This window comes from Notothenia rossii, assembly GCF_949606895.1.
Source record: "Notothenia rossii genome assembly, chromosome: 6".
Lineage (NCBI taxonomy): Eukaryota > Metazoa > Chordata > Actinopteri > Perciformes > Nototheniidae > Notothenia > Notothenia rossii.
In genome coordinates this window covers 27,889,353-27,915,125 of record NC_136909.1, presented here as the reverse complement: position 1 = coordinate 27,915,125, position 25,773 = coordinate 27,889,353, and the positions used below count along the sequence as shown (strand labels likewise).

At 39.9% G+C, this 25,773-nt stretch overlaps 1 protein-coding gene and 1 long non-coding RNA gene across 2 annotated transcripts in view; one reads left to right on the top strand and one right to left on the bottom strand.

The window, feature by feature from the left end:
- Positions 1-2,052, top strand: part of gldc (glycine dehydrogenase (decarboxylating)) — a 21,286-nt gene extending 19,234 nt beyond the window's left edge. Inside the window, exon 25 of the mRNA XM_079688898.1 lies at positions 1,053-2,052. Coding sequence (XP_079545024.1) covers positions 1,053-1,193 — 141 coding nt within the window. The 3' untranslated portion in view covers positions 1,194-2,052. The remainder of the gene's footprint in view (positions 1-1,052) is intronic.
- Positions 1,680-25,773, bottom strand: LOC307043938. Its single transcript, XR_013809468.1, has 2 exons — positions 19,699-25,773; positions 1,680-19,628 (listed from the first exon to the last, which is right to left on the bottom strand). It is a non-coding gene; the product is annotated as an uncharacterized lncRNA (long non-coding RNA).

The window sequence follows — 25,773 nt, the reverse complement described above, 5'->3', positions numbered from 1 at the left end:
TTGAGCCGGGAGCCAGGAGCGACAGCCGCCCACACAAACAACACAGACAGGGGGAAACAAACAAACACAAAGGGAGACGGCTGGAGCAGTACAGCCACCACAGCGTTACCTAATGCAACTCCACACTACGTCTTACGGTGCCGTGTACCGGAGGGGTGAGAGAGAGGAGCGAAGGGGGGGGGAGAGAGATGTAATACGGTTTCCTGATAAATGTTTTGTTTGATAGGCTTCAGCTGTGGAGAGTATGTGCTGCAGAGAGGTGGATGCACCTCGCACAACGCACCCAGAAACGAAAGCTAGCTCCGGTCCTTCTCCTGTTAGGGAAACTGTGGACTCGATGTCCTGACAGGCTGGAGTTTGTGCAACCTGCACAAACACAAGCTCACCATGATTTAAAAATGGTGAAATGCAATGTAAAATGACCGAAAAAATACCAGCTCACTAAATCACAACCGCTCAAACCAACTACAAACTACTACCGCGGAGTGGGCAGAGAAGGAGTCCGAGAAAGTTGCTCCCCCATGTGACGTAATATGACGCGTTTGACGTATGACGTTAAAAAAAGCAGTTTTTAGTAGCAGAGCTCAAAACGGCTCCTTTCCCTCTGAATTCCTGCCCTTATGTCTTGTAAAACATAACAAATCCTGCATTAACTTTTTTTAATTGAAATTTTCAGGCACGGTTAAGCATCAACTTAGCAAAAAAAAAAAGTACCTGCAAGTTGCTCTTTAAAGGTTTATTCAGGTGTTGTTCTGAACTTTTAAATTTTTTCTTTGAACAAACATTAAACCACCCATATGTATTCATTAAATAATATGGGTAAAGAGAAACCTTTGTCGGCACAGATTAATACATTTCTTTTTTATTTCACAGCCCACCTTCACAACCATTTAGTTGGATTGATTTGCTTTTTATTTTTTTTATTTCAATTGAATTAATGTATCTATTTTTAAATGACTTGAAGTGAATCACTTAGTAGTATCGGCATCCCTTATTAAGCCCCATTAAATTATAATTGTTCTCACAATAAACCTTCCCTTCTCCCTTTTCAGCCCTTCATTAGGCCAGAGACCAAATTCTGGCCGAGCATCTCCAGGATTGACGACATCTACGGGGACCAGCACCTCGTGTGCACCTGCCCCCCCATGGAGGCCTACGAGTCCCCGTACGAGGAAAAGAGAGCCTCTTCATAGACGCTCCCAACGTCCGGCTGGAGCTCTCACACCTCACAGACTTTAACACTGGAAGGTATAACGGCTCAACAATAGGCTGTATATTAATATAGTATGTTCCAGGAAATCAGGCAAAAACCAATCAAAACTGTCAGGTTCTCAATGGGACAAAAAACTGGATGGTGCTGCTCTTGCTTGCTTCAAAGTTTGTACATTTGAATATTTCAGTATTTTCCTGGTCCTCTCTTTACATTACTGCCCTATAAATTGAGGTTAATCAACTAAAGCAGAGCAAAAAGTGTCTGAAAATTCTGTAAGACCGCTCTATATCCCTTGTGGATTTCACAATGAAAAAGCATACCGCTTATCACAAATAAGTGTTAAAGTCTGTGAGATAGAGGTTGGGATCTGGCTTCTTTTCTGATCTCAACCCTTTTACAGAGGGTTCCCCCCTACTCGAACTCTTCCAATGGACCAAAGTTGCAATTTACGTTTTTCCGAGTCGCAAAATATGTGCACCCTTGGACACCAAGCCGCTCTGTAACACACTTCTGAATTACTGTATTGTAAGTTAATTACAGATCATTTCTAGACTCCTACTTATTCTAGACTATATATAAGAAACGCCCTTGGTGCCTCAATTCTGTTTTGTAAAATAGCTGCCTTGACTTTCCCTTTTTTCAAATACTATGGTTAAACATAGGAGGTAGTTTATTGTAGTCTTTTGTTAATATGCATCTGTTGTATGAAAAGGTTTTAATGTGTATTGTGATATTTGTTGACCAAGTAGATGGATAGTGGTAATTTTTAATTGAATATTTTCTAATCTAAAATGTTTTGTCTGTAGAAAAAAAGGTGTAATAAACATTGTCTAATTGTTTACATGTTTTGTTTGAAGACTGGTAGGATTAAATACAGCAAAACGACAACGAAGAAACCTGATTTATATTCTCGTTTTAGTCAACACTACCACCCAGTGGTGATTTGTGGAACACTCCTGATAAACTGCATCTCAAAAGGTCGAAAGTTCCTACAAATCAAAGCACTTCGGTCCGTGTACTTTTTATCAGTTTGTTTTTTCGTTTAAACCAAAAGCCAAAAACCGAAAATACCAGCCATTTTTCGTTTTTTCGTTGTTGATTTAAAACGGAAAACCAAAGCCGTTTTCCCGTTTGTGTTGTCTGAATCAAAAGACGGATAACGAGAAAACCTAATATAAAAAAAAGTCTATACGTTTTGTTAGTTTGATTTTTCGTTTGAAGCGAAAATACGAGCCTTTTTTCGTTTTAAATGAAAAAACGGGAAAACCAAAGCCATTTTCTGAATAAAAAAAACGGATAACAAGAAGACCTAATTTAAAAAAAAAACGGTCCGGTTTTGGTAACGACTTGTTTAAATTTTCCGTTTTGTATTGAAGAAAAAAAGTCCGGTGAACCGGAAGTTAAAGGACATATTTCAAAATAAAAGTCACGAGGCTATAATGGCAATGCTGTAAAAATTCAATCCTGGAACCCAGAAGTCTGACGACTCTTGGCCCCCCTGCTTCCGGTGCCCATGCTGACGTGGATACGTTTATTTCTGAATTCACATGCAGATATGAGTTCATAGAGAATACAAGTAAACTTTGCATAACTTTATTTCGCTGACTTCCGGTTTGTACTGTGTCGGCAAATCCAGTGTCCAGCTTGTCGCTGTGTGACAATGTCATGTTTGTTGAATACCTGCAAGATTTACCTGTGACAAATGTCAGCGATGTGAACAGAACTGTCGCCCTACTTTCACCTGCACCCAGCAGCAAGCGGGAGAACAATATCTCATACAGTTCACACAGAAATGGAACCGTTGTTAAGCATTATTTTTTGTCCAACTAGTCTACATTATGAATTTGATGTTTGTCTAAACTGAAGCTGACTGCTGAGTTAGAACAGAAAGACATGCAGGCCATAATCACTAGATGCTCAAAAGAAGAATGTGTTTGTGTAAGGCTTACATGAACTGAATTGAAACACTGTCCATTAGTTGATTAATAAACAAGACATCCAAGTCAAAGTTTTAGGCATTTTCATTTATAGTACGCTGTAAATATGGACTATGAATGAACACATGCAATGTGGAAACACACAAATAGGTTTATTCTCAATACTCATAACATTATCAGACACAATGACTTTACTGAGAGTGAAGATGACATGCACATAGTTACTGTATGGTACTGAAGACAAAATACAAAATGTTGCATTTACCTCTTCCTCTCTCTCGCAAATTGGCCTTGTGCACAACAAAGTGTTCAAGCTCAGGTTTCTAAGTGATCTAATTGGTTACATGGCTTTTAACATGTATTCTGGGTGCAGGGGTTTGATAATTGAGTGTGGTATTTCAATGGCATTATTTAGCAAACAACACCCAGGCTGTCGGTTTTGAATAACGTGTATAATGTACATAAGAGTGTGTAGTTATTTGGTAAATCCAGTTTCCAGCATGTCGCTGTGTGACAACGTCATATTTGTTGCGATACCTACAAGATTTACCTGTGACAAATGTCAGCGATGTGAACAGAAATGTCGACCTACTTTCACCTGCACCCAGTGGGAGAAATGTTCCAAGTTGTACTTGTGAAGTTACGTCTACAATTAAAGGGTGAGTAATTAAGCTTTTATTTCTGTAATGTTAAACTTATTGTTTTTCTTCAACAATTTTGACTACATCGAAAGACAGGAGGGACAGTATGTGCATTCTTAATGAACATACTTTGTATTTTTTATGTGTCAGGGAGGTGTTATGCTACAGGTCCATGAAGACAGGCACAGTGAGTTCAGGATGAAGTGTTGTTACTGTCTGGTTCAACCTGTTCCTGGGGATTCGGCTCATTTTAGACAGGTTAGACACAGCCAATAATAAAACATCAACTTTAATATAACTAGCACAAGGTTACTAGCTACTCCCCAGAAATGGACTGACTGGTCTGTGTGTGCTGCATAGAGGTCACAGTTGTGTTTTGTTCCTGTTCTGTTGTTAAAGAGTCATTTTTCTTCGTTCATAGTATAAAAGTAAATCAATTCATATCAGTCTGTATAAGAAGTTGTAAGTATAGAAAACATTTAGGAAAAAATATATGAATTCTTATTTACTCCTTAAAATAGCACAATGTTGTTACCCTAAAAGAAATGATATAAAGCAAACTGAATACGTTTGTTTCTCTTCTTACAGGTGGGGCTGAAAGACTCGACCCCCGTTGAGCTGGAGCATCATGGCTGCAGGTGTGACGTGTGTTACTCTCCTGCTCCAGCCACACGACTCCCAGTGGGTCCCCAGTACTCAGCTGCACAGAGCAGAGCAGCAGTGGTGCAAACAAAGAACTATGGCAAGTCTGAGAATAATGTCATTGTAATTCAAATACTAAAACTACACACTCATCATGTCTCATACTCACATCATCTCATCATTTCTATATCTTGCTTAAACCCACAGTGTGTAAAACCAGGCCCTGTAGAGAACATGGCTGGGATGTCCGCAGTCCATAGCAGAGAACAATGTCAGAGAAAGTAAAATGAGAGATTAGTAGTTATGTGAAAGTAAGCTATGCACACAGAATAGTTGATGTCTCTGAGAGCTGCTGGATCTGTCTGCCCTCAAAGTGCCAGGGATCTACAAGGACTTCACTGCTGCTTCTGCACCATAGGTATCCCTGTGAGGCGCCACTAGTGGACTCTGCTCTCTGTAAAGTTCAAGCCGGCAGTCCCTTGTCATATGAACATCACCATGACAGCTAGAACTCACACCGCTGCCCACCACCATGCTCCACCACGGCCAGATCTACCACTGTCTGGCTACAAACTACAACCTGCATGTGTTGATTGTTGTTGTGAACATCAACAGCTGCCCTTAAGGGGATAGTTCTGGTCTTTTGAAGTGGGGTAGTATGTGGTATATATCCATAATCAGTGTACTACAGTAGTCGTGTGGAGAAACATACAGGAGCCTCGGCACAGCAGAGCCATGTACTGCTGAGGACGTGGGCAAAAGCAACATTTATTTTATCCACCCAAAAAAGCTATATCAGTTTAAGTGTACGTTATTTAATGCTAAACAATTGCGAGGTGGGCCTTCATTTTTGGGTGGATAAAATAGGTTTTGCTGCTGTGTTTTTAGAAAAATGCGATTATTTGTGGCCTATTACAGCTTTGTGCAATTACCAAGACACAAACTGGTACTTTTGGCACAATTATTAAACTCAAGTTGCCTTTCATCTATTGAACAGATATGCTAAATCATAAGCGCATCGTCTGCTTTACACTAAGTTTGATATTCCAAAATACACTTTTTGCAAATAACTACTCACTCTTATTTAGCCTACATTAGATACGTTATTCAAAACCAACAGCCTGTGTTGTTTGCAAAATACTGCCACTGAAATACCACACTCAATTATCAAGCCCCTGCACCCAGAATGCTATGTTAAAATTAGATCAGTTAGAAACCTGAGCTTGAACACTTTGTTGTGCACAACAATGGAGGCCACTTTTGGAGAGAGAGTTAGAGGAAGAGGTAAATGCAATATACTGTATTATGTCTTCAGTACCATACAGTAACTATGTTCATGTCATCTTCACTCTCAGTAAAGTCATTGTGTCTGATACTGTTATGAGTATTGAGAATAAACCTATTTGTGTGTTTCCACATTGCATGTGTTCATTCATAGTCCATATTTACAGCGTGCTACAAATGAAAATGCCTAAAACTTTGACTTGACTGTCTTGTTTATTAATCAACTAATGGACAGTGTTTCAATTCAGTTCATGTAAGCCTTACACACACAATCCTCTTTTGAGCGTCTAGTGATTATGGCCTGCATGTCTTTCTGTTCTAACTCAGCTGTCAGCTTCTTAGCAGTTTAGACAAACATCACATTCATAATGTAGACTAGTTGGACAAAAATAATGCTTAACAACTGTTCCATTACTGAGTGAAATGTTTTAGGGGTCGACTGTATGATATATTGTTCTCCCGCTTGCTGCTGGGTGCAGGTGAAAGTAGGGTGACAGTTCTGTTCACATCGCTGACATTTGTCACAGGTAAATCTGGCAGGTTTGCAACAAACATGATTTTGTTCAATGGTTGTCACACAGCGACAAGCTGGACACTGGATTTGCCGACACAGTACAAACCGGAAGTCAGCGAAATAAAGTTATGCAGAGCTTGCAGACTTGTATCAATCTCTATAAACGCATATTTGCATGTGAATGCAGAAATAAACATATCCTCGTCAGCATGGGGGCCAATGGTCATCAGACTTCTGGGTCTTTTACAGCATTGCCATTACATCCTCGTGTCTTTTATTTTTGAAATATGTTCTTTAACTTCCGGTCCACCGGAATGCTTTTCTTCATTCTTCAAAACAAAACGGAAAATTGAATGAAGTTATCAAAAACCAAAACCGGACCGTTTTTTTAATTAGGTCTTCTTGTTATCCGTTTTTTGATTCAGAAAACGGCTTTGGTTTCCCGTTTTTTTGTTCTTGATTTAAAACAAAAAAAGGCTGGTATTTTCGTTTTTTGGTTCAAACGAAACATCAAACTAACAAAACGTACACGGACCTTTTTTTAAATTAGGTTTTCTCGTTATCCTTCTTTTGATTCAGACAATAAAAACGGGAAAAAGGCTTCGGTTTTCGGTTTTTCCATTTTAAATAAAAAACGGAAAAAAGCTGGTATTCTCGTTTTTTTGGCTTTTGGCTTAAAAGAAAAATCAAACTGACAAAGTACACGGACCCACTTCCCCTACTCACCCGTGTTTATTAGGTTTTTTATTTTTTTTTATCCCAAATGTAGTTATGTTCAAACTTTATTAAACATATGTTTATCGACTTTTTATGAATCATTGTAGGTAATACCATAATATGAAAATCATAGTAGCCTATATTGTGAAAAATATTAGTCATAGTAAATGAGTTTGTTCATTTATATTGTAGATTTCTGGCAAAGGCAATTCAAAGTGGATTATATATGCATTAACACATGAAAAAATAAATAAATTGAACAAAGATAGAAATTGGTTAAAGAATATTCATTGTAAATACTGCTGAAAAGTTATGTAGGTGAAATTATTAAAAAAAAGTTAAATGTCATCTTGAAAAGCAGCATTAAAGACAAACCGTTTCTAAGCTTCGATTTAAAAGCAAGTTTGTTCCTGGTCTGCGGAGCATGAAAAGTATGTTGAAAATAACAGAAAGAAGGTAATCATGTAGTCAGTTCAAAAAAAAAAAAAAGTTAAGTCATGGTATTATGTTGAAGCTTTTTGAAAAAATCTCATAGTATAGTATGTCAAAAATAGTGAAAAAAAGTGAATAGATACGTTCTCTTATCAACTGCCTCTACGCATAAGCACAACTTTGTCTAAGAACAACTCTCAAGCAACCCAACTGAACAAAAAATATAACTGGCCAAGTGGTTTGTCCTGGAATCACTATAGCAAATTTAACCGCAAAAAAACAACACATTTTGAACATGATAAACTGAAACATTTTAGCTTTACAAAATATGAACAAACAATTGACAATGAAGGTTTCTAATTTCTCTAATTCCCCTCATCGACTCCTATCCTCGTGTTTTAGTCCCGTTAGAGCGGAGAAGTCGAGGAGGGGAAGCAGCAGGCGGTTAGAGAAATGCGAAATCCTCTCCTGAGCAGTCATTTTAAAGAGACGTCCATTAATGATGACAAGAGGCACAGCAGCCCTCTGTGTGATGGACAGATGTGTTCATGATGACTTATGTAGCTTAGCGCAAGTTCAATCAGGAAGACAATATCATCTGGTGTCACACGTTATCTCAATAAGCGATCAGGGGCGTCACGCCCCGGCTAGCAATCATCGCACCTGCTAACCCCTTTAAATCTGCCCTCCCCTCCCTCACAGTTGTCAATGCACAAGCAGTAGCAGGGCTTCGTCCCAGCTCCAGGCATTATTCATCAGCTCCGCAGTCTTGCGGATTAAGCTACAGGCGGCGTTCCCCAGTCGGCTAGCGGTTCCCCAGTCGGCTAGCGGTTCCAGCCGCCCGCCCGGCAAACCCGGACGAGGAAGGAAAAGACAAGGAAATCGGGCTCCACGGAAGTTCCTCCGCCTTAATGGAAATGGGCTACTTCACGCAAACAATGACGCACGCCTTCAGTCTCTCGAGAGGGCATCACTGGCATCAGGGCCGCTCAAATGCGGCGCTTCCGGCTTCACGCGGAACGGGTCCTCATCGCATGCGAAGCTTTACCCATTTCTGGCTTCAACACAACTCCTCTTGCAGGCAGGCAGGGCTTAAGCTACATCCCATTGAAGCTACTTCCTCCTGCGCCTCACCTCTAAAACAGGGGTCAGGGCAGTGGCGTAGCCAGGAATTATTGTGTGGGTGGGCCCGGAGAAATGTAGGTGGGCCAGGGGGAGACTTATTAAGCGTGGGGTCTGAGCTGAAACTTCATTAATGATTTTAATGATTTTTTTAATGCACTAATTGAACATAAGCATAAACTAGCAGTGAAAACAAAAACATAGGCACATCCACATGACTAGGGATGGGTATCGTTAAGGTTTTAACGGTAGGCCTACTACTACTTTTATCGATCCGGTGCTTTAATGGTACTTTTATCGGTTTTTTTGGAGAAAAAAAGAAGGTAAACTAACTAAACAAATTGTGAACAAAACTAAAATTGCTTTTTATTTAAATTAAATACATAATATTTCACATCAAAAGAAACAACAATCGTATACATCGTATTAAATAATCGGATAGAACTGTAAACAGAATAGCTGAAACTTTAACAAAATAAATAACTCAGTTACCTCTAATCATTAGCCCATGTTTGTATCATTGACTTAACTCAGTGTGTTGCTGCTAGCATTCATAACACCTGACGTGGAAACGTTACTCGTGGATGGGGGGGGCTACAGCGCTACCAGAAAGACAGTCGAACCCGGTGCATTTCTCCGTCTGAATGTGGTGCACTTTTGCTAAATGTTTAGACAAATTGCTCGTGTTACCGGCACCCTTACATGCTAAACTCTTATTGCACTTTTGGTAACGAGCATCGAGATGGGTAAAGTTTAACGACACCTCGGAGCGCGTTCTCTCTGCCATCTCCTCCGTGTGTGTGTGTTGCTGCATGTAGCAGCTGCGTGTGTGTAAACTGCCCCGCCCCCTCGCAAGCAGGCGGGGATTGGAAAGATCTAAAATACTAAAAATAATCATAGACGCATTTTGCTGTCTTTTTGCATATTAGAAACGGTGTTGGCGACACTAAAACGGCAATATAATGTTTGTGTAGTATTAATATATATGACATATGTTTTACATGTCTCTCTTGAAGTATTATTTGAATTATTTGAAGGATTAAAGTAACGTGTTATGGCAGGAAAGTTCAATCTGGTATATTCATTTTAATGTCACCTTATATAGAATGTGTGTTAAACTTGTGATTTCTGCATTGAGTGACTTCTGCCTAGCAGATACCAAGAAGAGGCCCCTAGGGTCTCTCTGTTAATTATCAATAGTCCTTGCAATTAACAGGGGAATTCCCGGATACATTTTCAGATATAGGGCAGTTAAAGTCTTGTAGAATTAATGATGTATCTCCTATACATCCTGCAGGCCTTGAGACTTGGGTCACCCAGCAGTAAACAAGATAAACGTCCTTTTGAGCTTATCAATAAAATGTATTCATTCCTAGTAAGCTGACTTTGGGGTGAAGGGAAGCCATTAAGCCACAAGAACAATTAACTTATGTTGGTTGGGTGATTCGGGGACTGTCATGGGACGATGGCATTTGGATATTTACAAATATGGCTTTCATAGAGAAAAACAGGTGACTGTTGTGTGATAAGATACATGATACGATGTTTGTGTGTGTTGAAGATGTTTAGGGGGAATGAGTATGTGTCCTGTCAAAGAGTCCTCTGTCATGACTCCAAATCATTGATTGGGGGATCTGCCTAAGGACACACACACACACACACACACACACACAGTGAAGCAAACGATGGAATCAACAACTGCGGACTTACTACCTGGGATCCCGCCCAGAAGGGAAACCGACCAATGGAACACTACCAACTCACTGTCTAGCTCGCTCAGAAGTGAACTCTGTGTATAAATGTTGTGATCATTTTGAAGATCGGCGCTCTTGTTTCTGACTGGCCGTTCCTGAGACGTGTCTCACACGGTGGTAGAACCTGAGCCCGGACTACTCTGCAGAGTGCTTCGTGATTCGGTGATGTATTTGTATGTTTGCACCATTAAAGCAGATTATTGTTTAACCCTTATCCTGGCTGCTTTGAATTTTTCCTTCTTTTGAGAACCCGCTCATATAGGAACGGCGGGGAGCAGAGATTCTGCCCCAACAAATGGTGTTTCCCCGACGTGATGACGTCATGACGTGGTGACGTCATGAGTAGGGTTTTTGAGAGAAAAATCAGCAGCCAGCGGACGAATGGTCCGGAGAAGAGGCCTAGAATAATCTCTGACAACTAAAACGAGGATCCTACAATTGAAAGGTGAGCAGACGAGCCTGTTTCTATCGAAGGTCTGTAATTGGCTGAACTAAATTTTAGAGTTGTCAGAGACATATTCCGGTGTCATAGTTGTTGCGGTGGAATATACAAATACATATTTTAGATAGGTAGGAAAGTTATATAACATAAAAGTGAATCAACGAGGTATGTAAGACGAAGGTGAAAGGCCCCGTACTTTTTTCAGAAAGGAGACGGCTGAAGACTCGTTGGGGGATGTCCAGTGGCTGTTTTCAGACGCCATCCAGGGACAAATCTGAATAACTATTCTTAGGTTCATAGGAATCGAAGTTGAGTTCTAAGTAAATCCAAAGGAGAGTAACGCAACCTTCAAAAAGCAATTTTGAAGTGACCGGACCTCATTAATCCTTTGTTCTGTGGGGTTGAATCTTTAAAGCCAAACGTCACGATAAAGAGTTCTGTAAGCCTGGGTTACGACTCCATGTCAGCGTCACATCGTTGAAAGACGGTGTTGAAGCGCGCTGAGAGGCTCGCTAAACTTGTTGGAATAAACATCGGACAATAAAAGCTGAATAGACTGTACGGGGTATTTTTTCTGTGAATATTTACTGGTAACAAAGACAGTAAGTCAGATGAATAGATACGAAGTCTGAATATTTACTGGTAACAAAGACAGTAAGTCAGATGAATAGATACAAAGTCATAATGAAGGGAGAATTTGAACGAGAGGAGCGTGAGTTAAGAGCTTACGAGAACAGTGAGTTCAAGCAGAAAAATTGAATAAAAGGATAGCAGAAGTGTTGTTTGTTGAAGGAAGCCCCCCCTTTTTTCCTCGAGAGCAGCAGCAGCCCGGAGTGTCTGCTTGCTTTTTTTTCTCTAGTGATCTGAAGTTGGAGTGAAATACATTGAAAATTAACAGATCAATGTGTGATTTGAAGTGGTAGATTTATTGAAATAAATAAGAAACAATGATTTGCTGCTATTTAAACATAGTCTTTGAGAACTGATTGATACCGTTGCATTGCGTTGTGAATTTTATGATATTTGTCATTAACTAAGGATTGTAATTAATTATACTTCAAGGAAAATTATATTACATACAGTAACCTTAGGGGAAAGTAAAAAGAGATTTACTGAGTATATGAAGTACATTAAAGTTAAGGTTTTATTCAAATGAAATATGATAGGTGGATTTTTCCATCTAGAATACGACATGGAAAGAGGAGAATTTGTTAGAAATGAAATAACGAACTCACTGGAAGAAATATACATTGTAAGGTTATTTAGGAGTTGTTATCATATACAGTTACTCTCAGTTGATGGTTGTTTAAAGTAGATAAGAAACGGAAAACGTAAACGATTCACCACAATGGTGTTTTTAAGTTTATAATGAAGGAGTAGACAGTAAAAAGAAGGTTTTTGTAAATTTGTCAGTCAGAGGGAATCTGTTAATGTTTAAGCATGACAGAGGTCCTGCACGAGGTTTTGCTCCAGCCATCTCACACAGTTTCACAAAGGGGTGATTTGTGAGGGGCTGGAGCGGAGGCAGCTGCAGGGCGCAGAAAGACAGGAGAAATGAGACGGTTTGAAAGAGTAGAGAGAGGGTAAATGTTATATAAAGTTAACTAATATTCGGGAAAAGGTCATATTGTTTTGTGAGTAACATAAAATAAGAATATATTTACTAGATATAAGAACAACAGGCTTATCTAGGTTAACAGAAAATTGCTATTAACCAGTTTCAGCTGCAACTATCCTATCTTTGTTCTGGGGAGAACATACGTTGCATTTACAATTAATATTAAGAAAGTTCACAATTGATACCATTAAAGACCGTTTGGGATTAATAGGACAAGTTTGTCATAAACATTCGTGCTTAGATGGAATAGAAGTGTTGAGAGATGTTCTCAAAAATGGGAGTTTTCACAATGCTTTTAGTTTTTATTGAAACAATTAAGTAATAAGGACAGAAAAATGTTCCGTGATGATTTATTTAGGTTTCAGCTTTAGTAATAATGATTACATTTTTTAATAATTCCTTTAAGTGTTCCAAAAATATATTCATTAACTGTAGTCAGATTACTTGTTTTAAATATATAGCGCTGAATACAGTTAGTTTTGTATTCTGTTACAAATCTAACCATGCTTGTAACACACAACTTAGATAAACAATTTGAAAAAGAATAGAATAACCAAGTAGATAAAAGATGAATCTATAGTGGTTAAGAAAGGTGTCTTTGTTTTGCCTATTAACTTAGAACTGAAGTAAGGAAGAATAGGAAGACTGTTAACATTAATGGGTTTAACATTCACATGTTTCAGCATTCCTGACCATATAGACACTCAGCTGTTTTATTTTGTAACCTGCTGGGGGAGAGATTTACATTGAGTTTTTCTCAGTAGGTGATTTGCTGTGATGCAGCAGCATTGGATAGTTGTGCGCCACCTTTAGGTTGTACTCTGAATCAGTGTGTTGGTGAAAAGTTGCTCATTACAGAAACAGAAGAACTGTGCAAAGAACGCATCTCTGAGGAGGTTTTGACAGTTTGCTTGTGCCTCGTTGTCAAGGCAACAGTGGTGTGAAGAGGTACTGCAGTTTTTGGGGATTTCTGCTGTACAGAGGACAACGTGTGTCTGCATCACATTGATCCAGAGGTCCCTTCCCCCTCAGGACGTCCCAATGTCAGTTTCCTTGGAGCCCACTGACCAGGGCCGGTTCTAGCTTTTTGGGGGCCCTGCCACTGACTACAGCTGAAGAGGACAATGAATCATTGACTGTTCTCAATATGACAAGATCTTGAGACAGGCTGGTCTCAGTCTGTTCAGACTCTGAAGAAATCATGCAATAACTTTACAGCATAACTGTGAAAGAGTTTACCAGAAGGTGGTGTAGAATGATATGCTTAGTGTTTAGGAAGGGAGGCTGATTGTTTAATGATGGTCTGGAATACTGAAAAGATTAAAGTTTAATATCCTTGTTTGGCAAACAAGACATCTGATTATTATGTCACACATGATAATCTTGACATAGTGACTAGCTATTGGTAAACGTGTGGACGTTATACTATTATTATTATTATTATTATCATCATGAACTAAAAATAAATAGGGAAATAGTATCTGGTTAAAGATGAATGGATTTCATATCTTAGAGAGGATTAGTTATATTGTGAATACTTCACAAGGTATTTACTAATGTATTTTGAAGAACACATAACAAAAACACAAGTCCAGTTTTGTTTTGTTTTTGGATTAAATTGTCCATTACCAAAACTGTTCAGCTTAGGTCTAGCTTTAGACTTTCAATCAATCAATGTTTATTTATATAGCCCAATATCACAAATGTTACATTTGTCTCAGTGGACTTCACAGTTTGTACAGAATATCAGTATGACAATACGACACCCTCTGTCCTTAGACCCTCACGTCGTACAAGGAAAAACTTCCAGAGAAAACCCACAGTTTAAAGGGAAAAATGGGAGAAACCTCAGGGAGAGCAACAGAGGAGGGATCCCTCTCCCAGGACGGACAGACGTGCAATAGATGCCGTGTATACATTGAAAAGATAATACATTTGCAACATAGGTAGTCCAAATGTTTGAAAATGCATGTGTGTATAATAGGAAGATGAATCCACGAGTATATCCATCCAGGACTTATGATCCAGGACCACAGCCACGACTCAAGGTCCAAGACTCGCAATCCATGACACAGGACCGCAGGATCATCCATGACTCCGGATCCCGGCGTATATAGACACCAAAAAGAAAGAAATTTGGGGAAGCTGGGTTAATCGGAACATGAGAGTACACAGGTATAGACAGAGAGAAGGAAGAAGTAAGATGTCCCCCGACAAACTAAGCCTATATCAGCAAAACTAGGGGCTGAATCTAATCAGCCCTAACTATAAGCTTTATCAAAAAGGAAGGTCTTAAGCGCACTCTTAAAAACGGATAGGGTGTCTGCCGTCCGAACACAAACTGGAAGCTGATTCCACAAAAGTGGAGCTTGATAAGAAAAGGCTCTGGCTCCCATTGTACTTTTAGAGACTCTAGGAACAACCAACAACCCTGCATTCTTGGAACGCAATGCCCTAGTAGGACAATAGGGTATAATGAGTTCTTTAAGGTAAGATGGCGCCTGCCCATTAAGGGCTTTGTAGGCGAGAAGAAGAATTTTAAATTCTATCCTGTGTTCTATAGGGAGCCAGTGTAAGGCAGCCAGAACAGGAGTAATGTGGTCCCTTTTCCTAACTCTGGTTAGTACACGAGCTGCAGCATTTTGAATCAGCTGAAGCGACTTGACGGACTTCTTGGTACACCCTGATAATAAGGAGTTACAATAATCCAGCCTTGAAGTAACAAATGCATGGACTAGTTTCTCTGCATCGTTTTGAGGCAAGATATGCCTGATTTTTGCAATGTTACGTAGATGGAAGTAGGCGGTCCTTGAAATTGATTTTATGTGGGTGTTAAAGGATAAATCCTGATCAAATATAACACCAAGATTCCTTACAGTCTCACTGGAGGCCAAATTAATGCCATCCATAGTTAATATATCTTTAGATAATTTGTTTCGTAGATTCTTCGGGCCAAGTACAATAACTTCAGTTTTGGTCGTGTTTAACATCAAAAAATGTAAGGTCATCCACGTTTTTAAGTCCTTGAGGCAGTCTTGAATTTTATTTAGATGATTAATTTCATCAGGCTTGATTGATAAATATAGTTGAGTATCATCCGCATAACAATGAAAGTTTACAGAATGATTCCTTATAATATTGCCTAACGGAAGCATATATAGGGTGAACAAAATAGGTCCAAGCACTGAGCCCTGTGGCACTCCATGGCTAACTTTGGTTTGCATGGAAGATTCATCGTTGACACGTACAAACTGAGAGCGTTCAGATAGATAGGACCTAAACCAGCCTAAAGCAGTTCCCTGTATGCCAACTAAGTGCTCTAGTCTTTGCAATAGGATATCATGGTCGATAGTATCAAATGCAGCACTAAGATCGAGCAAGACAAGAATAGAGACAAGTCCCTTGTCAGAGGCAATTAGAATGTCATTTGTGACTTTAACCAGAGCTGTCTCTGTGCTATGTTGTGTTCTAAAGCCAGACTGAAAATCTTCAAATAAATCATACAATCACACAGCTGTTTGCGACTGGTTTCTCAAGAATTTTTGAGAGGAACGGAAGATTAGAAATAGGTCTATAGTTGGCTAAAACCTATGGATCGAGGTTGTGCTTTTTAAGAAGCGGTTTTATCACTGCTACTTTGAATGATTGTGGAACATAGCCTGATAATGAAGACATATTCATAATATTTAATAAAGAAGTGCTAATTAATGGAAAAACTTCTTTTAACAGCTTAGTTGGAATCGGGTCTAAGATACACGTTGATGGTTTAGAAGAGAGAATCATTGAATTTAATTGTTCAAGGTTTATGGCTGAAAAGCATTCTAGTTTACTATCTAGTGTAATATTAGAACTTACGTTTCCGGGAGCTGTTGATAACACTATACTGGTCAAAGGCAAGAGGTCATTGATTTTGTTTCTAAGAGTAACAATTTTATCATTAAAAAAGCACATAAAATCATTACTACTGAGTGCTATGGGAATAGAAGGCTCAGTCGAGCTGTGGCTCTCTGTCAGCCTGGCTACAGTGCTGAAAAGAAATCTTGCATTATTCTTATTCTCATCTATTAATGAAGAGTAGTATGCTGCTCTCGCTTTACGCAGTGCTTTCTTATATTCATTAAGAGTAATATGCCAAATTAAACGAGATTCTTCAAGTTTAGTGGAACGCCATATCCTTTCAAGTTGTCTCGACTTTTGCTTTATTTTGCGGGTTTCGGCATTATGCCATGGAGCTAATCTATGTTTTATTTTCTTCTTTTTCAAAGGAGCAACAGAGTCTAATTTTATTCGCAGCGCATCTGTAGCACTATCAACAACATGATCAATTTGGGGTGGTGTACATTTTGTATAAGTTTCCTCCCCTACATGCAGACATGCTATCGAGTGAAGTATTGGTGGAATCTCTTCCTTAAATTTGGCTATAGCACTAACAGATAGGTTTCTGCTGCAGGAGCTTTTGGCTAATACTTTGTAGTCTAGTAACAGTACTTCAAAAGTTACTAAGAAATGGTCGGATAAAGCAGGATTATGCGGTTCGACTAATAGTTGCTCAATTTCAATACCATAAGTCAGAACAAGGTCAAGAGTGTGATTATAGCAGTGGGTTGGTTTATTTACACTCTGACAGAAACCAACAGAATCTAATATAGAGTTAAATGCAACAGTAAGGCTATTTTTATCATCGTCAACATGAATATTAAAGTCACCTACGATAATTACTTTATCTGTTTTAAGTACCAAAGCTGATAAAAACTCAGAGAATTCTGATAAGAATTCTGAATAAGGACCTGGTGCACGGTACACTGTAACAAATAAGATTGGCTGCAAAGTTTTCCAGGTCAGATGCGTAAGACTGAAAATGAGGCTTTCAAAGGAGGTATAATTAAATTTTTGTTTAGTATTGATAAGTAAACTTGAGTCAAAGATTGCTGCAACTCCACCTCCTCGGCCCGTGCCTCGGGCAATATGATTATTGATATGGCTGGGTGGAGTGGCCTCATTTCTGCTGACATATTCTTCATGTCTCAACCAAGTTTCAGTGAGACAGCATATATCAATATTATAATCTGATATTAAATCATTTACCAATATTGTTTTAGATGCTAGAGATCTTATGTTTAAGAGACCACATTTAATCTTCCTGTTTTGTTGCACTGTAGTAGTTGTTACATTTACTTTTATTAGGTTATTATGTATGACACCTCTATTAGGTTTTACCTTAAATTGTCCTTGGGCAGACACACACACCGTTAATATTGGGTATTTTATTGGGTTCGGGATTCCTATGGATGACTGCCTAGGAGAGAGCGCAGAGAAGCGTGTAAGACTGCGACTCTGCCTCCTGGTCTCAACTCCAGTTTGTCATGGATTAAGTCCACAGAGCCCTGAAATGTTTGCCGAAATGAGATTTGCACCTTCCAAAGTAGGATGAATGCCGTCTCTCTTAATCAGACCAGGTTTTCCCCAGAAGGCTGTCCAATTATTCACGAAGCCCACATTGTTTGCTGGGCACCACCAAGACAACCAGCGCTGAAATGATGACATGCGGCTATACATGTCATCATTGATCAGATTGGGGAGGGGACCAGAGAAGATTACGGTGTCCGACATTGTTTTAGCATAACTACACACCGACGCCACATTAAGTTTGGTGCATTCTGATTGGCGTAAACGAACATCATTACCACCGACGTGAATAACAATCCTACTGTATTTACGTTTATTTTTAGCCAGCAGTCTAAGATGCGCCTCAACGTCGCCCACTCTGGCCCCCGGAATGCATGTGACTGTGGACGCTTCGGTCTCTAAATTCACGTGTCTCATAATAGAGTTACCAATAACCAGAGTTGGCTTCTCAGCGGGTGTCTCGCTGAGTGGGGAATATCTGTTAGATACGTGAACGGGTTGGTGGGGACCTGCGGGTTTCGCGTTATGCCCCTTCTGAACAGTCACCCATTCTCCCTGCTGCTCGGGAGTTGCCGGGGGACGGCTAAGAGGAGCTACTTTTTGCCGGTCCGCACCGGCTAACATGGGCTTTACTGTAGCTGAGTTATTTTCTAAGATGCGGAGCCGGGCTTCTATGGCTATGATTCCCGCCTCCAACCTAACAACTATACTACATTTAAAACATGTATCGGTACCAGTAAAGGAGGTAGGGGAGTAACCAAACATGAGACAGTTAGAGCAGGAAATAGCACCCGAGGGTGGGGAAAGAGCCATGGCTAGCTATCAAGCTAAAGTAGCTACCGTTAGCAAACCCGAAAAGAGTGTAGGCAACTGTGGAGTTACAGTCGCTAAGAGAAGGAGAGTTTTTGAGTGCTTAAGCTGTAGTAACGTGTGATTACAACGTCAGGCAGTTGCCGTGATCAAGAGTTTTAAAACGATAGCTTATTATCTTAACTTAATCGATCAGCAACAGAACAGGCACACGGGATACCCGGAGATGACAACAACAACCGGAAGTTACAACATGCTTACCGCAATAGTGGTCCGTGTAGAAACGGTTGTCCCTTCAAAACGTGACAGTTAGACGGTATTGTTAACCAGTGGAGAAATACCCGGAAGTGCCAAGCAAAAACTTTGATAGTAAAAGAGTATTTAGGCTTAATTTTGTATATCTGACATTTTTAAAATATGTTGGCTATTCACTAGATAGAGAGATGGCATTACTCTCCATTTGTTGAGAACATTTCTGAAGATTAAATATTTGTTTCATTTCTAATATTCCTATTTAAGACGTAATTTTAGAGTAACAAGGCTGATGCTGAAATTGGAAAATATGTTAGTGGTTTGCATGATGGAAAAAAAAAAAAAGGTTTTGTGTGTTCAACCTCCAGTTAGATCTGAAACAGTAATAATGATTGATTTGGCTAAAGCTTAGTTTAACATCCTGATGTAACATGTTCACTTCTAAGGGTAAACAAATTGATTATTGTTATTATTATTTAATTTGGAATATTAATTCAAAAGGCCGTTTTCTGCAGTTTCACTTAAGAATGCCTTGCATGAACATTTGTCAGGTATTGTGTTTGCTAGAGGCGGTATATTAATAAAGTGTATTGATCATTTGTTTGTTAAACATCTGAAGAAAATGGTGCTGCGAACACGAGAAAAACTTTGTTGCATTGGTTGACATCAACACAATGATGTCACTAGTACAACTCCAGCTAGTAGAATATTAAAGTCTCTGCAGAGCACGACACATGGCCAATGAAACTGAGACCAAATGACCTTTGACCCTGACTGACAGTGTGACTTGAGAAAAGCACTATCAATGACTGACTCTGGGGCTGACCGAACTTGACTTTAAAACCTGACAGTGTGACTTGAGAAAAGCACTATGAATGACTGACTCTGGAGCTGACCGAACTTGACTTTAAAACCTGACAGTGTGAGTGTGAATGAAATGTCTGCATGTGATCAGTGTAACTGCATGATTCTAAAACAATAACTAACGAAGCATGTTTTTAGACTAACACATTATTTTGGAGCTCCAAGGGAAACGAGAGGTTTCCTAAAAAATGTTGACATGTTTCTAATATTGATTGAGTTATAACAGGTAGCACAGATGCAGAATCAGTGGTCAAGGGGCTACTGAGAGAGGTAATTCCAGAATGAAAATATCAGAGAAGGTGACCTGTGATAATGAAAACAATTTTGTAATATTTCAACAGGTATTAAAGTAACTGAGGTTTGAAATGTAGAAAGAACATATTACAGCTAAGTTAAAACATAGTAATGTATTGAGATAGAATTTAATTTAGACAATATCTTGTAACTAGCCTGGTAAAGAAGTAAAAGCCATAGACTGTTTAGATCATTATTGGGATGTACATTTAATTAAAATTCATAATAGAAAGACATTTGATGACAGTATGTTGGATGTCTGTATTCATTTTTCAGCTTGATAATATCCAAGCACTGACGGGTAGAAGCAGTATCACCAGGAAATTATTCACTTTGTCAGTATCATGATTTTAGTTGTTTTTAATCCATAACATTAGTGTGTTTCTTTACCAGGGACATTAGCAGTTCATATTATATTTAGATTTTAAATAGGATCTCAAGGATTTCATTTAAAAATAACACAGATGCTTGTCAGACATTCAGAGCTATTGAAATATGTTACTTAGTTCACCTAAAGATGTTGGGGTTTATTTTGTTGACACAGGCCAAGTATTAAGATTCTGAAGCTGCACTGGCAGATAGGAGGTCTGCAACTAATTTAGAAAACCTGTTTACAGACAGCTGTTGTTTTAAGACACCCCACCAACAGGCTCCAAGCAGCCTACCAGTGGTGGGTCAAACACCTGAGGGCCCAGAAGCCCTGAGCGTAGACTTGAGGGGTGGGTATCAGATTTCTCCACACAGGTTGCTGACGCCAAAAGGGGGACCCGAGGAGCAGGAGGCCGACACAGCGGAGTTCGTCTGGCTGAAGGTGGCTCAACCCCAGGTTCTCCGGCCTCTACAGAGTGACCCAGAGGACATCTCATGCCGTCCGCCGAGGAGCAAAGGGGGACATCTGGTACTACTGGAGCCAGTGTGCGGCGAGGAAATCACCGGCTAGGACCATGGAAGACATCAGGACGGACCTGGCTATCATCAACGAGGACATCCCTACAGCAGACGACTCGGAAGCTGTCATCAGCGGACTGGAGGAGAAGGACCTTGCGGACATCCCTACAGCAGACGACTCGGAAGCTGGCGTCAGCGGGCTGGGGGACTTCTCGAGGCAGCAGAGGAGTCTACTTCTCTCTGATCAGATTCATCAGTTCCACCTTTGAAGGAAAGGCCGCATCTCCCCCTCCCTATCAGCTGCTCTTGTTGGCGTATTCCTTTGAGGGGGAGGGGGGCCCTGAGGATTCAACAACACGCAAGGATGCTGCTTTCTGGCACTCAGGTTCGCACTCTGATAGTTCCTTCACTGACATTGAAAGTTGTGTTCTGTTCCCAAAGGTTTAAGGTTGGGGGACGGACACAGTAGCAAAGAATGACAGTAGCTATGTTTCAAATGTCTTATGTGAGTTGGTCTCGTGGGGTGAGACCAAAAGGGGGAATTTAAGAATTATTTGAATTATTTGAAGGATTAAAGTAACGTGTTATGGCAGGAAAGTTCAATCTGGTATATTCATTTTACTGTCACCTTATATAGAATGTGTGTTAAACTTGTGATTTCTGCATTGAGTGACTTCTGCCTAGCAGATACTAAGAAGAGGCCCCTAGGGTCTCTCTGTTAATTATCAATAGTCCTTGCAATTAACAGGGGAATTCCCGGATACATTTTCAGATATAAGGCAGTTAAAGTCTTGTAGAATTAATGATTTATCTCCTACACATCCTGCAGGCCTTGAGACTTGGGTCACCCAGCAGTAAACAAGATAAACGTCCTTTTGAGCTTATCAATAAAATGTATTCATTCCTAGTAAGCTGACTTTGGGGTGAAGGGAAGTTCAGGGAAGCCATTAAGCCACAAGAACAATTCACTTATGTTGGTTGGGTGATTCGGGGACTGACATGGGACGATGGCGTTTGGATATTTACAAATATGGCTTTCATAGAGAAAAACAGGTGACTGTTGTGTGATAAGATACATGATTAGGCCTGTCGCGATAATCGATAAATTGACTTATCGTACGATAAATAAAAATGGACTCGATAACTTTTCTGAGCTCGATAAATGTCCGTTTACATAAAGATTTGACCAGCATTTTAGCCTGGAGCGCTGTGGCTGCCAGGTGCGCTGTGAGGGGCGGGGCTGACACACAGCCAGGTCATGACACTCCGCGTGCACGTGCAGCAGCGTAGCAGCCAAATTAATAATATTTATTTTATTTAACCTTTATTTAACCAGATAAAAAGCATTGAGATAAAATCTCATTTACAATGCTGACCTGGCCAAGAAGGCAGCAACGTTACACATAACACATAACACAAACATATAAAATACAGAGAACATAACTAAGAAAACAAAAGACGAAAAAAGCAGTTACTACATTGTGCACATTAGGACAGTAAGAAAGGCACTACTTATTACTGCAAGAACAGCTGGTGGTAAGGACTTCTGACAACTTCAATTTAAAACAGGCTATAGAGACAAGTGCCGTCAGTTTGAGGCGTGATTGAAGGTCATTCCAAGACCAAGGACCATAATAAAAGAGACTCCTTTTTCAAGCCTCAGTCCGCACAGCAGGAACCTGGAACTGTATCCAGGCACTGGATCTGAGGTTGTAAAAGTCACAAACTGGAGCAAATCTGGCACATATGTAGAGTGGAAGCTTTCATAAAATTGCTTTATACATGAATAAAAACCAATGCTGCATCCTACGCATAGTGAGTGAGGACCATCCAGTTAGGCTATACAGTGTGCAATGAGGAGTCCTATAGGGTGCATTTGATATATAACGCAGTGCAGCATGGTAGAGTGGGTCCAGTTTGGCCAAGACAGTGGGACAGGCAAATCTATAAATGGTGTCACCGTAGTCCAGCTGGGACAGGAATAAGCCAGAAACCAACCTTTTACAGGATGAAATTGAAAAACAACATTTAAGTCTGTAAAGGAAGCCAAGAGTGAATTTCAATTTCTTTGTTAGAACTTCGATATGGTGTTTGAAGTTTAGATTACTGTCCAACCAAAAGCCAAGATATTTGTAGGTATCAACAAACTCAACAGAGACGCCATCAAGGGTGTCAATGGAGAGGCAAGAGGAGGCTGACTTGGGAGCAAAAAGCATTGCTTTGGTTTTCTTACTGTTCAAAAGCAGTTTGGAATCAAGAAGTGCATGCTGCAGCGTGATAAAATCAGATTTTAAATTGGAAACGGCCATATCCAGAGAAGGAGCACATGAATATACAATAGTGTCATCAGCATACATAAGATAGGTAGAAAATTGCATCTGATTACAAATATTGTTTACATATAATAAAAAGAGCAAAGGCCCCAAAATAGAGCCAAGGTGACAGGGTCAGAGACAGTGCTACCTAGGCCTGTCGCGATAATCGATAAATTGACTTATCGTACGATAAATAAAAATGGACTCGATAACTTTTCTGAGCTCGATAAATTGCCGTTTACATAAAGATGTGACCAGCATTTTAGCCTGGAGCGCTGTGGCTGCCAGGCGCGCTGTGAGGGGCGGGGCTGACACACAGCCAGGTCAGGACACTCCGCGTGCACGTGCAGCAGCCAAATTAATAATATAGCGACAAGCGGGAGACAACGTGTGACTTACTCGCGGGGAATTTAAAGTGAAATGGAATTGGTTACAAAACCTAACGACACATCTCGATTCTCCGGTGTGGCTGTATTTTGGATTCAAACCAAATCAACGAGGCGAACCTACGGACTTGAATGAGCCGGGCGGTGTGTCGCATTGGTTTAAAAAAGGTAGCGACAAAAGCAGGCAATACCACGCATTTTAAACCACCTACAGATGTAGCACTGAATTTCGGACTCCAGCTTACAGCTTCCTGCCTACGGCCTGCCAAAGACCAGTATAGAGGAATGTTAAGCCCTCCCACTATTTTCCAAGAGGGCGTTGCCAGATTTTCAATTTCAGGTTTTAACCAGGAGATGGCGCTTCATTCACAAATACAGAGACAAGTTTCATGGACTTTCAGTTGTGTTTTGAAGAGCATTTGAACACATCAATATTTTAGATCAACTAAAGTATATCTAATCTTGTAATTCAATAATATATAGTCTTTATATATTAAATAATCATAATGTAAATGTTTACATTACACTTCTTTATTTGTTATGCTCATACTTTAACCTTTACAATCGTTTGCTTTAATATGCAGTATATGTTTGTTTGCTTCCTCCTGCTCCCTTTCGGACACATACTGTATGATTTATTATTATTATTAATATGAAGATATTATTAAGATAAGATGTTACTTTATTGATTGAACATTTTAGTTTAGAATGTGCTGTCCCACGGTAATTCAGAAGGCTCACAGGTCACATTCCGACCATTATTTAAAACAATAGGTGCTTTCACACCGTCTACAGTTTGATTTGTATAGAGGGAGCTCTGTCAGTTTTCGAATTACCCATTTGCTTTCGGGGAGCCCTATTTTTCAGAGCACATCCTGCTACTAAATATGTCACACGCACGCTCTGTTGACTGGCGCAGCAGCGCGGATGCGATCAATTGCTATAAAAACACTCTTCTACTAATACAGACGGTGTCACTATGCCGGCGGATGTGGCCGTTGTTGAAGCCTCTTCAGGCTCCGCATCGGCAGGCCTCTCCCTCGGTGTGGAGCTGTCAAGCTCGACCCTAACGCCGCTTACAGCCGGCCAACTAAAAGTTGTTTTCCGTTCACGTTGTCATTTTTAGACTCCTTCGCTTCTTTGCTTGTGAATCCAAAAGCTGTTTTCGTTTTGCCATATTTTTTTATTACACAGCCAGAGTTAAAAAAATATCAATATGAACATTTCAAATACCGCGCCGGCATCACCGCCATAACCATAGCAACGTAAGTAAGAATGCAGCGCCGCCACGTACAGATGGCAACACCCAGACATATTCACAAATATGAAACAAATATTCAGAAACTGTAATGAAAAATAACTATTTATTTCAAGAACTGTTATTTACAGAAACTCAACATTTCTAATCTGTGTGACACAAATATGCACGATTGTTTTGGGCTCCCCCTATTTATCTCAAAGTCAGCCTTCAGGGGAGCTCCCTCCCTCTTCGGGGGAGCCAAGCTCCCCCTAGCTCCCCCCCATTTCGAACAGTGTCTGTGGCTGAATGGCCAGCGATTAGGTGCGGCGCATTTATCATAGGTGATCAGAGCTAACTGCCTGCCGTCAGATTTCATTTAAAAAACAGATCTGATTTTAAGACTATTTCTGCGCTCATAAAGAATGATAAGAATAAGAATAATGCGCATTGAACTGGTTTAATTAATTAGTGAGTTTATTTAACACTAGAACCGCCAATCGGGTCAATTTGTGTGATGTGTGTTGTGTGTGTGCAATGTAACTTTTTTTCAATAAAACATTAAAGTCTCCCAGTCTGTGACTTTTCCTGAAAGTGTGTTATGTAGCACCCTATGTTGTTAAAAATTGCATTCTAATAGCGGGATTTGATGGGTTTAGGTAGGCCTATACAAAAACCTCTGGCGGTTCTAGTGTTAAGGTAATTAGGTACAGTAGAAGCCCTTTTTTATCAGTAACGAATTTAGCAGTTTAACATAAAAGTCAACTAACTGAGGGTCACTTTCAATGACAGTGTTGTGTCTAACTGTAAGCTTGTCACTCAGAGTAACCTACCGTTAATTTAGCTGCTGGAGAAGAAAGATCAAGGGGGGAGGGGGGGGGAGAGAGCTGTGGTTGATGGGCCATTAGTTGTGTAAATAAACAGCTGAGAGCTGCCGTTTCATTCAGACTGTTTAAAAAACTGTAACAACGGACTATTTTTCTTAGCGGATGCATGTCAATTTAA